This window comes from Pseudoliparis swirei, chromosome 15, assembly GCF_029220125.1.
Source record: "Pseudoliparis swirei isolate HS2019 ecotype Mariana Trench chromosome 15, NWPU_hadal_v1, whole genome shotgun sequence".
NCBI classification, from domain to species: Eukaryota; Metazoa; Chordata; class Actinopteri; order Perciformes; family Liparidae; genus Pseudoliparis; species Pseudoliparis swirei.
In genome coordinates, this window is record NC_079402.1 from 12,669,123 (window position 1) to 12,688,305 (window position 19,183).

General features: G+C 41.9%; 1 protein-coding gene across 1 annotated transcript; it reads left to right on the forward strand.

Annotated features, from left to right (window-relative positions):
- Window positions 1–10,855: 10,855 nt before the first annotated feature.
- Window positions 10,856–17,702, forward strand: ggt5b (gamma-glutamyltransferase 5b). The gene is made up of 11 exons (XM_056432187.1): window positions 10,856–11,382; window positions 12,700–12,827; window positions 12,913–13,008; window positions 13,392–13,587; window positions 14,305–14,465; window positions 14,602–14,748; window positions 14,856–14,986; window positions 15,896–16,083; window positions 16,186–16,480; window positions 16,558–16,668; window positions 16,813–17,702. The coding sequence occupies exons 1-11, from the start codon at window positions 11,210–11,212 to the stop codon at window positions 16,957–16,959; spliced, it is 1,773 nt and encodes a 590-aa protein (XP_056288162.1). The 5' UTR covers window positions 10,856–11,209; the 3' UTR covers window positions 16,960–17,702.
- Window positions 17,703–19,183: the final 1,481 nt, after the last annotated feature.

Below are 19,183 nucleotides of genomic sequence, written 5' to 3' on the forward strand. Positions count from 1 at the left end.
ATATAATCCTGTCTCATCCACTGCCTTCCAGTGTGCTCCATGAGCTGAGAGATGGAGGATGGGGAAGGACGGGATGGATGTAACGACAAGCTCTCATGTGCTCATCATCAGCTTGACAATTTTTCTTTTGCTGTTTTAAATGGAGAACTTCTGTCTCTTTAATTGCATTTTATTTGCAAGGTGAACTGACGTGTAAGTAACCCGGTCAAACCAATCCTTTCCCTGAAGCTATTGAGTTTCCTTCACAGCCTTTTCTGATGCAAAGATAAAGGGATGAATAGAGTGACCATGAGATTTGTATTATTGCGCACGTATTCTTGACGTCATTGGACAACTTTCATCCTCCAGGAAATTAATACATGAGAATGGTTAAAACCATCCGTTTTCATGCAGTTTATTCTGGTAATTCAGTGTAATTTCAAATAGTTGTTCATGTGAAATTGGTCTAGTCAAGCGTCTACTGCATCAGCAGGGAGGAAATATTGCCTAATTTAGTCAATAAACCTCTGTTGTTTCTCCTCTTACTCATTTATCCCGTCCTCTGTCTCATTCCTTGTCTCTCACTGATTTCCCTTTTCAGCCCAGGTCCCCATGAATATTTAGCATCTTCATGCGCAGGCATTTATATTTCTCTGCCTAATCCTCGTCTCAAAAAAGACATTTAACCAAAGAGTGAGTTTTCTACCTCCTTCCGTGGCAGCACAGATACAAAAATATCATCTGTGTCTAAAAATAGCCTACTCTCGACATGCTGGAGGCATATGCTGTGGTGAAAGTGATGATCTCTTTCCTCTTATTTCCACCCGTTCTCAATCCACTCATTGTGTCTTTTCTTGTCAAGCTAGGCCTCCCCTCTCTCTCTCTCTCTTTGTACAGATGTCATCAAGGTCAGTGTGACCCTGACAGGAAGAGAGATTTTGTAAGGGCAAAGAAAAGAGAGAAAAGCGAATGACAGACAGGAAACGTCAGTGAGTGTGAATGAAAGATGAGTAACAGAAAAAACCAGCGGAGGAAGTGAACGGCTAATCTGTGTTTTAAAACCTTTCCTCACATTGTCTCCAGAGCTGTCAGGTGGGAGCAGGGAAGTGAGAGTTGATGAGACTTTGTCTTATATAACAATCATCAGGTCTGCCAGCGCTTTCTCCTGATTCATCCAATTGCCTCGCTTCCTTCTCTTTCTTTCCCTTCTCTATCACTTCTCCTGTCTCACTGATGTGACATACCGTGGACGGTTAATCCCTCTCACTCTTTCAATTCAGACCTATTGGAGGAGTAAGCGGTGCTTGTTCCCTCTGCTGGTTAACGAACACATTCTTTCATCTAAATTTAATTTAAAAATAAATGAATCTCCTCCATAATAAATCTCTCAGCAGTAGATAATAGACGGGTCTGTATCGCATCTCCAGATTCCAAGTGATGTTATAATTTAGAACAAGGTCACGGCGGCCGATTTTTAGACTCTCCTGAAATAGAAACTGAATATCTACAGAGATAATAAAACACATTCAAGCTCTGTCCTTGGTCAAGGTGTCTGGTGTAACCTGGATAGTTTAAATACTTGAGTGTGCAGAAATAATGATAGTTGTGTTGTCTCTGGTGCATCAATATTTGAATTGTTGCATAAAAAATATGCTTTATCTCATAAATACCATAACTTACCATAACTCATAACCTATCGGCAAAACCCATTCAAGCAGCGAACATTTCTCCCGACTAACCCCCACACTTCTTTTTTTTTACAATCATGAATCATTCATCTTATGAATATGAAACTGTGGATATTTAATTGGTAGCTTAAGAAGCGTGGCGACCTGCTCTTTTGTTCGTGAGTTTATCAAATGTGCTCTGTCAAGCATCATGCTTGCTCAAGCATTTCAATATTTATAGCAAGACAAACAAAAAAAACATTGCGCCCTCCTCCAGGATCTCCAAATCAGGTCTTGATGGGCTATTTTTAGATTTTTCTTTTCACAGGCAGCAAATTAGTTTTGTTGGGGTTATGCAGATCTTGATGTTACGTAAGGAAACATGACATTTCTAGCGTGTAATATCTCCCTCTGTATTCTGGGCGGCTTTAGCTCAGTGGGGTAAGAGGGCCGTCCTTCAACCGCAAGGTCGTGGGTTCGATCCTCGCTCTCCCCATTAGCTGCAAGTCGAAGTGTCCTTGAGCAAGGCACTGAACCCCCAGTTGCTTCCCGGGCGCTTCACCGCAGCCCACTGCTCCTTATTAACTAAGGATGGGTTAAATGCAGAGAACTAATTTCCCCTTGGGGATTAATAAAAGTATATATTAAATTATTAAATTAAATATTATGCATTGCTCTGCCACATTTCCACGAGGGGCATCAAAAACATGTAATCTTGAGTGCGTGGTTTCTAAAATAGAACAGCTCGGTAAAACGCTGAGCCGGTGCATTATAAAAAACAATTGGTTTTCATTCTCACACGTACGTCTGATGTGCACAGCTGCGTAGTGTCACCTCACTTCACGGTGACATCACAGAAAACTGACGTGAATGTTTATCATCATCAGAGTAACTCAACTTTTCGATTTGATGTTTTTTAAATGAGTTGTTGGTTATTCATGTTATTTGTTTAATATACAATTCACATTTTAATCACAACAAAATCATTCAGAGCTCATTTATCTGCAACTATTCAAATGTACAATAAGACTGTAGAGAAAACATTACAAGGGGAAAACATATTTGATGGAAACAACCAAACTTCAGCATCCACTCACGCCCGCAGCTCTCGAGACCTTATGTAGCACACGCTGCTATTTCGGCTTCCTGGAACCCCTGAGACTGATTGGAGCTCTGGCCTGGATTGAGAGGAGTTATTTCTGTAACACATTAGCGTTTTTGGAGGTAATTGTCTCCTCTTGAGCTTTTTTATCATTAACGCCGAGAGAAGGATTTCAATGGAAGAAAGAAAAAGACAGGAGGGAATAGACGGCCTGCTGCTACGACTGCACGATGTGCTGGAGTCAAGGGAGGAGCAGGCGACTGATGTGTGAGTAAACAGGTGATGCAGGGAAGAACCTTTATTTGCTGCTGACCCTCTAATAACATAATGGCTTATGTGCATGCGTGTGTATGTGTGTGTGTGTTACAAGCTCTCATCAATGAAAAATGTTCCACTCAGGGGAAAGTTGATCCCCCTGCTGTTGCTCACGTGACAGGCAATTGAAAGCGACTGTATTCATGTTGGGATGCTTCACAGACTACCCCCCCCCCCCCTTTCCAATCATGCAATTGATGGATTCCAGATTTGGACTGAATGCACGCATGCATTTTTAATCTGCTCAACTATTGAGCAGAGGCCCAGTCACCCATGGCCTCCAGCTGCACCTCCCCTACACACCTCCACCTGCTACCACCAATCAGCTCTGCACATCATACATTGTTAATAAGCATCCACGGCGACAGTAAAGTTGAGAATACAGGAGTATAGATTATCCAACTTTTAGTTTGTTCAAAATATGGAAAGTAAACCACATTAATAGACCTGGTTTATTTGAGATTAAGACTGAACTATGTATGTTTTATCATATTGATATCTATACTCTTGACTTTATGAATTAGCAATTGCTTTTTCCCAACACCTATGACTATAATTGCACCGGGTGGAGAAGGATGTCTATTTGCATTGCTTCTCTCAAAAGTTATTTTTGTTGAGGAAAAGCTGCTCATACAGTATTTGAAATAAATCTTACTTGACTAAAAAAATATGCATTTAAAACCGAAGTTGACACACAATTCTCATAAGATATTCTTCCAGTGTTGAGATGGATTATTGACTCATGATCACGATCCTTTATTTACCAATGTTTCACATCAGTGACACTATAGAGACACTAGTTTAGTTCTACAGTTTGAATTGTCTTTTCTTTGCATTTACCTAAACAAACAAACAAACGCATCCGTTCATAAAAGTTGAATTTCGTCTCCATGCTCTTACCTGCCCAAAGACTGACTTCACTATGGGATGGAGACGGGAGTCGTGCTCAGACGCGGGAGCGCTCCGTCGTTTGGCCGTGCGGCTGTTCGCGGACTTCACAGGCGCGCCGGTCACCGGAGGGTCCGAGCTGAGGCTCGAGGATGACTCGGTGATGACCCGCTGCCTGTGCTCGAAGAAGAATGCCGCATCGTCCGGTTGTTTTGGATACGAGGAAGTCGTTGAGGGCTGCCTGCCCTGCGGGGAGCCGCCCTGCTGATGAGCTGCAGGAGGCAGATCACCCCGAGGGGAGTCGTGGTGCTGATGGGAGTGTTTGGACCGGGAGGACTTGCTGCGCTCTTTCTGGTGCAGACTCGTCCGGTGTCTCGCTTCCTCCTGGGAGTAATCGTCATCCAGGAGGCTCGCCTGTCGGTGCTGAGAGTGGCTCTTCTGCCCCCGGTGATCGCCTGCGCTCCGAGAGTCGGCATGTCTTGGTTGGCAGAGAGGTCTCCGAGCACTCGTCTCGCAGTCCTCCGTCCAGCCGGCATGATCGCTGCCTCCAGCATCGGTGGGATGATGCTGAGCCCGGTGGTTCCGGTGGTCGCGTGGACCGCTACTGGGGTGCGCGGACCTGCGGTTGAGCCCCGAGGATCTCAGCAGGGAAGTAGTGGACTCGCTTTTGGGGAGATTGGAGCTCATAGTTCGCTTTCTGTCGCTCGGTAGAAGAAGTGACGCTGCTGGAGGCTGGAGGTCGACTCTAGGAAAAGAAGGCAGTCCTGCGCCACGTGCAGGTATTCCGCATCAGCCAGTTGGACCCCGCTCTCTAATCCACGTGCACACGCGCGACCACCACTGGACAGTCCACGCTGGGGGACGAAGTTGAAGCAGCAGTCACCTGATCGAGCGTTGGCATTGAATGTGAAGTGCAGCCTGATGGCGGTCAGTGTGACGCGCCGCAGGGGGCTCCGCTAACTTCGGATGGCAACATGCCCAGCTGCATGCCGTATATATGTGCACGCGCAAAGTTAATTAAGAAAGACCCACGCACTGCAGATCATTTCCCGCATAATGAGCTGCTTGATATTCGCTTTCTACTGTACAGAGCTGTCGAAGCTCTGTTTGAGCCATTCGTTTACTTAGCATGCTTTTTTGTTTTTTTTTTGTTTCATTGCACATAGGCTATCAATAAACGCAACATTATGGAAATCGACAGATTCCCTCAAAACTCAATACGTATCTTCTGGGACATCAATGCCAGTGGACACATGTAGGCTATGTGTCATAGCTTTGTGTCCTCTAGATTCCATATAACTAAATAGCATTTAGAGATGCTAAAGCAGGATAGACTAGCAATAAAGCAAATTATGAATAGGTGAACATATAAGAGTAAACAAGGATTAAAGGATTACACAAAAACGATGATAAAGTGAAATTATTTGACACACTTCAGCAGTTAGTACTCTTGAGCTATGAATAGTAACATGACCTTTTTGCAATTAACACTGAGGCACCATGTGTTCATTAGTCAGCATCGGGATAAACAAACAAGTCAAATGTCTATCACTTGTAAAATATTTTTTTCCAAAACAAATATAGAGGAGAAGATATTCTACAGTAAATAAAACATCACAATGCACTTATTTTTGACTCTGCTATAGCAATATGTTGACAGCATTTGTTATAGAAGAATAAGAAATACAAAAAAGCTCCCAGATCATTTTATCTCTCAATCTTCAATTATAAGAGTACCTAACTTGTGGGACTTTTGTCTCATTTGCTTACAATTGCATTGTCTTTTTTTCCTTCTTTTTTAAATATCTTCTATATGTATTTTTGACAATGTTAATACTGTTTCACTCAGATTAGATTCCATTGTTATTTTCATTGAAGTTATTTAATTTAAACTAATTCTAAAGTCCTAAATTTGCAAATGTTGGCCCATGGTTGCACAATCTGGATACACAAATAATGTCAACATGGTGAACTCAAAATAGTAAGAGCAAATTTCAAAAGGGAAAGAAAACCACGGAGAATAGCAACATGACAATCTTTCCGTCCCATCTGCACACCTACGGTCATAAAGCTGCAGCAGCTGTCCGGGGATGCAGGGCAGAAGTGTGTAATGATGTCAATACATGGAGCCAATTAGACACTCCAGCTCTCACGGACGTTGTTTCACACCGAAAGCTGACAAATGAACAGATTTTTGCCCTCCTCTCTCTGGAGAATTCTTGTTTTCTGACATCTGTGTCCCTGCTCCAGGGAGAGGTGAAGCATCTTCACTCCGCCACTCATCCTCCCCCCTCTTCCACATCTGCCTGCTTTAGCTCCTCTACCTTCATATCCTCCGTGCATCTCATCCAGTGCTGCTGAGCCATCGTTACTCTGCTATCAGCTGTGATCATAAACCCATATACTGTCTCCTCTCTCTCTTATGATCATGAATTCAAAAAATTACGTTTTAATCTCAATTTTGGGACTGTTTTTTGTATTTTTAGAACATGTCATTCCTATGAGTACATCTTGTAAATAAAAACATTTCAATATCTTGCAAATGCTGCCTCTCTCGCTCTCGTTCTCTCGCTCTCCCCTACATGGGCTGCAGCGATGGACATAAGCCTCAGGGTGCATGACCCATTTTGTCCGCAGTGACAGTAAAACAACAGGAATGTTTTATGTAAAGTAACACCTATATTGAATAAGACCCCAGCAAACAAAATAGAATAATACAAAAGAGGACACTGGGAATTTTTTATTTTTTTAATCTGGAAAACACAGTTGCATGTCCTGTTGTAACTAACCCCAACAGGTCAGATGGCCAAACCAAGTTTCATGTTCACAAAAAACACAATTAATGGGATTACTCTCTCATATTTTGTATATTTTGTTCCAAAACCTTTTGAAAACCAAATGAAAGACTGAGATGGCTGAGGATAAAACATGCAAACAAATGTGTTAACTTTTCTTTTCTTTTTAAAGATAATTATTTTATTATTTTGCTGACTCTTACTGGGTCTCTGATCAACCATGTCCCCTGTAGAAGTTTAGTACTACTGAAAAATTAATCACCTGGGTGAATTATTAACAACAAAGCAGCTTGGGGCCTACAAGGTGAAGAAAGAGCTCGCTTACCTGAATCATCACAGCATTTTGCCAACTCATTTATAATAAGCACTTTCTGTAGGATACGATATCAACACTACAACAATACAATCAGGATCACATCCATGAACCGAGAAGCCGACACTTTGACAAAGTTCAGACTTAAGCTTTGTTGTCATCAATGGACGGCTGAGATAATGACCTTAAACAGATCAACACAATCAATAATAACATATTTATTCACGAGGACAGTCAATTCCTCTTTACATTTCTATGATCACGTCTCGCAGGTTTGCAATGCAGCTCCATTATGTTATCTGATAATATGTATTATCGTGTCATGTGTAATGAAAATATATTCATAATGAGGCAAAACCATAATGTTCAGATTAGTTTCCATACAACTTGTTATCGAATCTTCTCCACTATTATGGACACTAGTTCAATAGCAGGACAGGTACAGTAACATTCGGATATACTGTATTATTATCCAGGTGTCCTGTGCAGCATTTTGAGCTGTAAACCTGAAACCTGTCGGTAAACAGCGGCAAATGATGACAAACGAATATCTTAGAGTTTTTACAAATATTTAAAAAGGCAGAGGTCATGGCTCTCCGGTATAGTTCTCTTGGTTGGTCAGAACATTCTATTAAGCCTCATGTAGGCGTTACTCCATGGTGTTCATGTAAACAATGGAGATTTATCAACAATACTTGTTGATAAATCATAACGTATAGATACAATTTATTTTGGAAGTTTAACTTTGGTCACAGAGTTGAAATGTTGTATTTGTTGTGGCTACATTGATTTAAATAATTAAAATGATGAGCCACTATATAAAGACTAACAGCTCTTAAAAAGAAAGCATCCATTTTTTTGACATGACTTTGGATGAGTGGGTATATCGACATTATGACGTGTTCACAAGCTTATTTCCAGTCAGCCACAGCTGAGGGAGGGATGTGTTAATTCCTTTGAGCTTAAACTGCTTAATTTATACCCACTCCAATAATGGTTTCATCTCAGTAAATGGAGGACTGGTGCCAGTTCAATCCATGCTGCTGTGCCCAGACACAGCAGGTGTGTTTCACATTGAATGTGATGAATTAAAGGTTAGAAATAAAGTCCACTGCAACTTACTAGTGAATAAATATAATCCAAACCACCCATTAACAAAGACCAGACAAGTGACATTCACTCATTGGAACACAACAACCTACAGTAGTACGGTAGGTTCTGGACACACCTGTCTTTGCCTATAGTCACCTTTTATTTTTTTTATTTTTTATTAACCACCAGCCGTACACTGGAACTGGCTGGAGTGTCGGACAAGTTGTTCCCTGCCGGCCTTAGCCATCACACCCAGTCAACTGAGAGTAAAACCCCTCCAGCCAGCCTCCACTGGGTCGCCCTCCACTGGCTCTGCTGCCAGCTCTTTAAACTGTATCAAAGTGTTCTCCTTTTGATTATTTTTTATTGCATACTCCCATAGTGTTGTTACAAAATCCACAACACACAGTGTTTCTCACCATAACACAACAATTTTGCATTCAAATATGCATACTAACATAGTTTTGACTATACCAGAACACAATTCAGTATGCTGCTATGCTTAGTGTGTCAAATGCAGAAGGCCCCACTGCCTCTGGCCACATTTTGAAGTCGGCTTCAAACCGTTTACTCAATGGCTGCTGCAAGACACGTGTCCACATGTATCGCCCTGAGATAGGCTTGTTTAACAGCTTTTTCTACACTTTCCCAACTCCTCACCTGGTCCTGCTCTTACACCTCCAGCGGCCTCTTATTGCCTCTGAATCTCCTCCTCAACCAGGCGGTGCTATGCTCAGTCAAACTCCTCATACTAATGTTGTATCTGCAACCTTGTCAAGCCTGAGCCTGTACAACTGCCTCCCTTAGGTTACACTTCCTGCTTACTCAGGTGGCGCTGCACTGCAGTATCCCCAGGCTCTGGCAACCTACGTTTGCACATTAAACTCCTCTGTTCCAAAATCGCACCAATCTGCTTCCGTCTGAATGAGGAATAAATCTTATGTCGCAAACAGGATACCAAATCTTTTGACTGATGTATCAATGCAGCAGCAAAGAGATTTTCTCCTAACAATATGTACATCATCTCCCCCTTGTGTTGAAGTGTGGAGTGGTGTATAAGCAGCACTGGACAGGAAGCATTTAAATCCCACTAATGCTCTATACTTCTCCATTAGAAAACAACCTGCCAAGATTACAGGCAACATCACTGTTGCCGGTAATATTGATGAATCAAAACAACTTGTTGTAAAACTAAATTCAATATAATATACTGTGTTAAGGTAATATACAATTGCAAGGACAAAGCAGCTGACTCTCATGGCACAGGTTTCTAATGGGTCCCCAGGGTTTGGCCCCAGCTGAGGGTCAGCACCGGGGGCAGCCGATGCCAGAGCACATTCAGCACCTCGGTCAGTGAGCAGAAGACATTGTGGATTTAAGATCAGCCTTCATAAAATATATATATATATATATGAATTGATTTGAACGCTGCGGTGTCTTTTGAATTTGACTCACTTGTTTATTGAGCTTTCGAGCACAAACACTGGCACGTCGAGGCAGATCCTCGGTTTAGATATAGCAGCACCTTCCAGATCATTGAAATAGATCCCATGGTGTTTACTATTCCTCCTCGCAGTGTGTGATCATGTGCAATTAGTTGGCAGATTATCAGATTGGCTTTCCTCCATCCTGGCCGGCAGACTTAATCCAGCAGCCCACGAGCTGGAACTTGTTGCCCACTGCTGCACGCAATTACATATGTTTGGGTTGAGCTTTGTGGTTTCAGTGGTAACTTTACTGAATCAACTCCAAGCTGAAATGAAAATGAGTCAAGTTGGAGATGGACTATCTGAGGGCAGCTGTGTTGTGCCCACACGAGTCATGTTCTCGGCCTGAGTTTGTGCCACTTCAAGGTTTGCTGCCATCTGGGGAATCTGAGGATTTGGGCTCGTTAATAAGTGCTGCAACAAAAAGCACAGAAATAATCTGTTTAACAACTCTTGGCCAGACAGCGTTTTCTATGATGTGACATAAATGTGAACACTGACGACAAAAGTAATATTTTCCCCAATTTTGAATTTAAACAATTGCACTGGGTCTAAAATCACGTTTCTTCCTTCGCTCACCAATTTGTGTGTTTACTCATCAACAGATGGGTGAAGAGTTGGACGATTTGTCATGAAATACCATTCAGTAATTATTTAGTTAAACAACCTGTTCCAACAGCGACAATTACAATCAAGCCTCTGTATCGAGAGGCACAAAAGACACATTTGCATTTTGTTTTCCTGCCTCTGGCACTTTGGCACACCTCACACGCCCATCATAGTCCCAACAAATAACCCCTCTTGGAACTCATATATTATCTTCCACTTTTACAAACAAAATCCTTTGTGACTAAAATGTCTTTATTTAATAACAATCTCTATTTCAGGGAGATATGGGTCATTGTAACGTTACAGGCGTCACCCCATAAGTCCAGATTGGTTGTTCATTATTAAACAATTCCTTTTTGATACGGTGGGAAAGTAGAAATGAAGACATTGCAGAGTTAGACAATTTAAAGCAATACAAGGAAATGGATATGAATACTGAATGTGTTATAATTGAGCTGTGTTGAAGCCACTAAACAGTGACATGACTAAATGGAAGTTTGTTAAACTTCCACACACAGATGGTGTGACCTCTGTTTGACCTCCGTCTCGAGACTCTCGTTTGTTTCCCCCGTGTCACCGACACAGAGGTCTCTTCCAGTGTAATGGTACAGAGAGGGATCTCTCTTTCCTGATACTCCGGGTTAGTGAACAACATGGATAAAGGGAAGAGGCATGGCGGGGGGCGGGGAGCTCAGCCAAGTTGTCTGCAACTGATAAAAAACAGTATTTCGTGTTTCAGACGACCTCCACGGAAACCCGTTGCGTCATGTTCTTTTGGGAAATGAGCGTGGGGTGTTAAAGACAAGCTTTGGTCAAAGTGACTCCCTCTACTTTCACATTTACCTCCGCGCGGTAGCCGGTTGATGGAAGAGAGGTCTCCACGAAAGGATTAGTCGGTGTCCAGAGCGCGTGCGCGCTCAGCTGCTGCAGCAACAGTTCCTCTTCAATAAAACGCGTCTTCGATGGCTAAATACAAGCCCTGGCTGGTGTGCTGCTTCATCTTGGCTGGGTTGATCAGTGCGGTTGCTCTCGTGTGTCTATGCATCGTCTCATTAGTGGGCAGAGAGTGTGCCAGCGGCAGCTTCGCGCACGCGGCTGTCGCTGCAGACTCGCTGCGTTGCTCCGAGGTTGGCAGGTGAGTACCTTTCTGAAAAGTAAGATTGAGTTTGGCTTAACATATTGTATCTAAAAGCTTTATATTAATGCGTAATGTTTTCTCTAGCTTTTTTGGGGAAATGTAGATGTTGCATAAATTGTGTGTGTTTTTTTTATAGATGTAGAGTAGGCCTATTCCCATCGCATATTTCTTCATTTTCAGAAATGACTTAGTTATTCGGAACTCTGTGTATGGTCAGGCTGCACCTCCCTGCTCCTGTGGGTGAGATAAAAAGATGAACTGAGCAATGGGATAAGCAGTTTAAGAGATTTAATAGGCTCTGATTTAATAGAGATAATGCCTGCAGAAATGTGTGCAGGCTGGCCCGGGCTCTCAAAGTTCTCCTGTTGGATGTGACTGTAAAAGGAAACCAGGTTTCTAAACCCACTAACTTATTTTAATCTGTTGAATAACGGGGGAATATACTATTTGATGCAGTCATTTGTCAAGTGGTGAGCCAACATGTGGACTCCATCAGTCTGTCATCATCCAAATATATAATAAAGCAGAGGTGTTTTATTTGTAATCACTGAAATGTGCATGGATTTTGTGGTGCAGTTGCAGTACAAAGAGATTGTCTTTAAACTCCTCACTTATGACCATAATCTACTTTAAATACCTACTGAAGTATCAAGATTAAAAAACACATATATACAAATGAGTGTTGCCTGTCAGATAATTTCCCATTCAAAAAGGAATCAGTTTATGATATCGACTGTATGAAGATGACCATTATCAACCATGTGTTGTTCTATACACTGTTCACATGAGAATCCCTAAATAAGATTGTTCCAATTTGTTTGTAGCGTCTTATTCCTATACCAAGACATTCTCCCGAGTTAAACTCAAACTACAAAGCTGGCTTGGCCTCAGCAGAGCCAACACATTCCCGTCACTGAGCTTTCAGAGCCAGTCCAGACTTAATAATCTAATATGCTGTGTTGTTTAGTATAACTGAGTTGGATAAGCCTATAATTAAAACAAATGAGTATTCTAAAGGAGAAAGTCCATTTTACAAAAAACAAACGTATCTCTGTCACCATCGTCTTCCTGGTGTGTTGCCTAAACTACCGGCATCAGCACATTGTTTAAACTTGCCTCTTGGCAGCACTCTGACACTTTGAAACCCCAACGCGACGCCGCCAGGCCTAGTGATGCGCGCAGCTATCAACACATGTGCACAGTTGTGTCTGTGGGTGGGCAAGTGTGTAGTGAGTAGTCAGAGAGTGTGTCACTGACCGTGTGTTCACACAGTTCCCACAAATCAAGTGAGAATGACTGGGAAGATGTTTTCAGGAGCATGCTCCAGCAAGGGGGGTCGGCAGTAGATGGCGCCATTGCAGCTCTTCTGTGCACATCTGTGGTCAATCCTCAGAGCATGGGGATCGGAGGAGGATCTATAGTAACCATAAGAAATAAAAAAGGTGGGTCTTCTTGTTTTGTTTGTGAGAACTCAAATGATAAGCATCGAGTTGCCTGCTCATTCTATTTGCTGTTTTCTCTTCTCAGGCAAAGTTGAAGTCTACAACTTCAGAGAGACTGTCCCACAGTCTTTTAAAAGTAACCTGTTAAATGACTGTAAAAGCTCATTCACACTGGCCACAGGTAGGCAGACTGTAAAGTAGTTTCGATGACTTTTCATACCCATGCTTCTTTTCTGAAGGGAACACTATACCCGGGTACATATTACTGATAAGCACTATATAAACGTTAAATAAATGGTTTATAACATTCTACGATAAGCAGATGCAAGGACACATTTAACATTTTATTTAAGTTGCCACACCTATCGAAAAAAGAAAAACATCTCAGTGTAGTTCTTACTGATTGTATTGAGGTTAGATACATGTTTTGCATAAATTATTTCACAAATGTAATTATATTTGTTGACCTGAACAAATGATGTCGCCAGAAGCCGAACACACGTATGTGCTGCTCCTCTAACAGTAGAACCACCCCGTCACCTGTTTCCCACCTGTACTTTGTAGGCAGCCAATGGATCGGCGTTCCCGGAGAGCTGCGGGGCTACGAGGCCATTCACAAGCAGTACGGGAAGCTGCCTTGGGCCAAGCTGTTTGAGCCAACTATCAAACTGGCCAGGGAGGGCATCGCTCTGCCGGTGTACCTGGGAAACCTTCTGAAGTTCTCTCTTGTGAAAGATCACGTGGAGAAATCTTCTCTCTGGTACAGCATCTCAATATCTGCTAATACTGACAGAGCTTTTAAAGGTCTCAAAACTGTTAACAGAAATGTTAATTATAGAGTATCTACTCCTATCACTGGAGCCTTCACTCAGGTGTGTCGCAGCGCTGTGTCCTGGAGCAGAGGGCTTTCCTAGGAATTCCTGGTGAAACTCATTTAATCATTTGACGTGAACCTGTTAATGAACTCTCTGGATTTCACATTGCACAATAGTTTCTCCCAGTTTCACCCTTATTTGAACCCTTTCTGGATGAGTGAAAATGATTGTTATTCTCGATGCACAAGGCTGAACACTATTGCTCCGAGCATATTATTTCAGGGAAAGAGTTTAGAGAGCCAGAGATAAAATCAGTATCCACCTTCTTTTGTAAATGTTTGTGGAATGTTGCTCTTGCCAAATACAAGATTTTTAAAAAGTTGGCTGCGAGTTAAGTGTGTTGTGAAAAGCCTGAGAGTGTGTTTGCTTCTTCTCTGCAACAATGTGCATTCAGAAAAACTCCTGCAGAACATGTGAGAAGATCGTGGTGATTATGCACAAAAGATATAATAATAATTGCAGTAATGTCTCTTTGGGAGAAAAGTAGCCCAGTGAGGTCACAAATTTCCCAAATGATGATGTGCAGCAGTCTGTGTTCTCCCTTTATACCTCTGGTGTTATAAGTTCTAATATATTCTTTTACATCAATACTTTTTTCACAGTGAAGTTTTGTGCAACAAAAACAAAACTGTTCTGAGCGCAGGGGACATTCTGAAGTTTCCTAAACTTGCAGAAACCATGGAAACAATTGCAGAGCAAGGGGCCGATGCCTTCTACACGGGCAAGATAGGACAAGACTTGATCCGAGACATAGAAGCTGCAGGTTGGTCCAATTTCACAATACGTTGTGCAAGTTGGGAATTTATACTTCAAGAGCACACTTGTATGTAATGTCGAGCAATAAAGAGTGAAGAGGGTTTAAGTTAAATAAGTTGTTATACTCTTCATGTTTCTCTTAGGTGGGACTTTGAAAATTGAAGATCTGAAGTCCTTCCAGGTGCGTGTGGAGGACGCGTGGACAGTTCCTGTGGGAGACACTAAGATGCACTTCCCTCCACCACCTGCAGGGGGCCCCCTGCTTGCCTTCCTTCTCAGTCTGATGAAAGGTTTCATGAACTGCATTAAGTTCTAGGCTCTTTGCCCAATCATCTGAATTATGAAGATATTGTAGTGCGTAATCATTTTGAAGTCTGTTGTTCTCCTTTTTCTGCAGACTTCCCCTCGTCTCCGAAGTCCCTGGATGGGGACCAGAAGATCCAGACATACCATCATTTCATCGAGGCAGCCAAGTTCACGAATGGACAAAGGAAGAGCATTAATGATCCCATCTTTAATGACATAAAGGTTGGATTCTTAGAGTTTTTATTTTGCAATGCTTCTTCTTAAAAGACCCATCTCATCTCATGAGCTGCCCTAATCTTATTAATGATAAAACAGTGACAATGAGATCAATTGAATTATCCCCTGAGTCAGCAGTTCCCATCCCCTCTATGCAGCATTTTAGCATCTTGCAAAATAACTAAGGTTGTTAATTTTGTATATTTATATGTATAGCCCAGCACTAAATAGTAGACTGACAAACAGCAACTAGCTGGTGCTAAAGAGCAGGTATTTCCCTCAGGAGTTGCTGGAGAGCCAAACAGCTGAAAGGAGAGGGAACATTTGATTTACTTTTGCCAGGTAGACAGAAATAACTGTTATTCAATGTCTGCTGGGATTGTAAATAGTTTAGTTTATTCCATGTATAATCTCTGGCACCATGTACAAAAACTCTCATATGAAGAGAAGATATTTACTATGCCAGATGCGGCCCCTAGGGAGGTAGACACACACTAATACTTCTAAAAAAATCAATGGACCCAGATTTAAAAAACAAAAAAAATATGTCCAGTGTCCAATAGGTTAAAGTGAAAATTTGCAATTTTTGGGAGTACGCTTTCATGAGAGTTAGACCAGAAGATTGATAGCGATGACCTTATAAACTTCTAATTATCCCTTTTAAGCAAGAACATTTGTAACCGTTCCTTTCAGATTTGTTCCACATAACTGCTATGTCTGTTTCAATTCCAGCTGTTGAACACGGCTCTGTAAATGCTTCCCGTCTTTATCTTCACTGTAAGATGTCCATTCAAGGCAAAATGTGCAAACAAATTAACAATCTTAAAGTTGAGAAACAAAACAAACCCCACCAAAAAAGATTACAAAAATAATCTGAGCCACCGTTTAAAACTCTACATGCTATTCTTCTTTCAGAGTGCAGATCATTTAATTGATCCCTCCTTCATTAATCACATCAGAGACATGATCTCTTCCAACCGCACCCATGACAACTCTTACTACTACAACGCCAAGCCCTCCCGTGACCACGTGGGGACGACTCACGTGTCGGTCCTGGACCGAGATGGACTGGCCGTCTCTGCAACCAGCACCATAAACCATTTGTGAGCAGGAAGCCTCGTCGAGTGAATATTTCTGTCTCTACCATATAGTAGATCAAATCTACTATGATATAATAACTCAGCCTGCTATGTTTTGTTTCGTAGATTTGGAGGAGGCATCTACTCTCCACGAACAGGCATCATCCTCAACAATGAGCTGAGTGACTTCTGTGGGAGAGCCGACACTGTGAGGGCAGGTAAAGTCGCAGACGTCAACATGGACTTTCAAAATGAGATAACGGAATCAAAGACGAAAATCATTCTTAAAAAATGGGGTTTCATTGTCACAGGTGAGCGGCCTCCTTCCTCGATGATTCCAGTAATACTGGAGTCAAAGTCTGGAGGCCTCCTTGTGATTGGTGGATCAGGAGGAAGCATGATTACCTCAGCAGTGGCCTTGGTAATTGAACTGTTTGCACACCTGTTTGTCTGCTTTCTCCTTTGTTTGCTGACATTATTCTCCTTTTATTCTTGTAGTCTATAGTAAATCGCCTGTGGCTCGGGATGAATCTGAAGGACGCCATTGCTGCGCCGATCGTCTTTGTGGATTCTAGCAACAATGTCAATTTTGAGCCTGGTTTTAACAAGGTGAGACACGCATGTTCTCATCCCGCTGGCCATTAATGGCAGAGATTACCACATCCTAATCCTACAAAGTCTACATCAATTTACCTGTAATACATTTTTGAAAGCTGAATAAGTGGTAATAATTTGTGTTTTTTGTGACCTCAGTCTGTGATAGATGGCCTCGCAGCTCTCGGACATAAGCCAGGCAGCTGGAAATACTTCTTCAATGTAGTCAACGCGGTGGAAAAGGAGAATGGATGCATTGTGGCCGTATCGGACAGCAGGAAAAACGGGATGTCCGCTGGATACTAACCACACAGAGGCTCCGCCCTGAAGACTGAACCGTGAGCCTCTTTAGCTTTGAGAACATGTGCCAACAACAGAATGTGAGAAATGTGGCTCTTTTTTGGTGACTTACACAAAACTACCAACCATAAAAGATGATGCCGGTTTTATATGTACGCATCTTTTAAATGACATTGTATTCATCAGACTTCTTTTGAGGTGATCAGATCCCTCCTTATATAAACACATTTTCAATCCTGCCAGTCATCACACACACAAAGTCATTCTACCTAAACGCTATAGACCAACTCGCAGGGAGCACAGCATGAAGCTGCTACTTGCTGCAGAGGCATAACCAAGTCCTGTATCACAACAATATTTTTTTTATCTACGACTGTTTCACTTTGTAACTTTGTGTAAGAACTGTTCGTCGTAGATGAGCCTTGAAACACTTTTTAAAGTGACGTCTTGCCAAAGAGGAAACTTTTACTGTGACCGTAAACATGTTTACCGTTTGTGTGAAACAACTCTTCAGGTCCTTGAGCATGTTGTGAGGTATTTTTAATATTAAGTGAATGCTGTAGAATTTCATCTAAAAAATTTAAACAAAAAGATAAATGAAAAACATACCTGTATTTTAACACCACCACCGTGTAATTTTGTTTTTGTATTTTTAACGTTGAAATGCTTTGTAAAACAATGACACATTTTTATAACTTTCTAACTGTGAATATCCGTGTTGTCGCACTTAAAGATCGATGCCAAACGAGGACGAGTCATCACGTGTCTGACGTACTTTTCAACCACAAACCCGTTTGAGCTCGTACTTCGTTCGACCCAAAAACGTGTCATGATGCAGTGTGATCAGCAATAATCTGCTTCCCGTTTGCCTGTTTCAGAGCATCACTTTGGCTTTGAGACAAAGAAAGCAGCAGCAATGAGATTCATTTCAGGAGTCTTAAGAATTAGTAATGATTTCTTAAGTGGATTCTGCTGCGTGTTCCTTTGAGGCGCTGGATGCGAGTCATGAGAAGCCCCACTGTCTTTGTTGTATGACAAATGAGTTAATCTGGATAAATTCTGACTTCATAGCTTCATGATATGACCCTCTTTGCATGAATAACAGCCATTTTAAACATCATTTTACACGACGCAGAAAACGTCTGCAGCAGCAGTTAAATTATCCACCAATGACTTTTCCTTTGACTTTAAATCACAAAGCCTGTTGAAGCCAATTATCTCAGTTGATTTTATATTATAGAAGCATTTGGGTTTTTTGTAACAGTCATAATGCCATTCCAGGCGGCGGGTCACAGTAAGACCCTGAGAAATTTATATACACATTTGTTTATGCCTGAAGAGTAAATACATCCTCTGAGTTGCAAAATGAAGTTCATTATAACCATGTTGAAGTGAGATTCTGCTTAATTGGGCCTTATTCCAGTGTGACTTGCCCAATTCTATCTCCTCAAACATAATTGTAATCACACCTGGGAATGCAACTGTAGATATTTTAATATCACTTTGCGGGGCACATTGGTGGACTTCAGGGCTGAGACACAAAGCATCCCATATTGATGCTGAGACATTGGATACAGGCCGTCTTCCGCCCTCTCTCCCCACACGATGCCGTCAATAAAGGCAAGAACACTTAAGTGTCCGATTAATGGCCACCGTACACCTGAATACAATGAAATGTTACAAGTCAGCTGGAAGCCACACAGCTGATGAATGAGTGGTTATGAGAAACGACTCCAGTCCTCTGCCTGAACAAATGCTTTGATTGAGTCATGGCTCCATAAGAAACGTGACAAAAGGAATTTGAATTTCGGTTTTATTGGTTGCTCCACTGCATTGATCCAGACTTAAATATCTGGATGATTGCTAATACCTTAGGACGACACAGTCCCAGAGGATGAATCCTATACGGGCTTTGGTGATCCCAAAGTGTTTATTTAGCATCACTTTGTCCAATACTCAGTTTATGACGAAATACACTACTGCTCTGGATTTAGTGCCAATATTGCAAATGTTAGCATGCTAAACTAAAATACCCGTTTAGCATCGGCATGTCAACATATTCTCCGTAAGCATTTTAGCCTGCTGACGTTAGCGTTTGGCACAGAGCTATGGCTGCATAGTCCTTACTGAGAACTAATAGCTGCACACCGTCTTGTTAAGCTTTAGATGACTCTTGGTGTAGCGACAGCTCACTCTGGCAAGCACAATTAATGAGACCCAAGAACCAAAA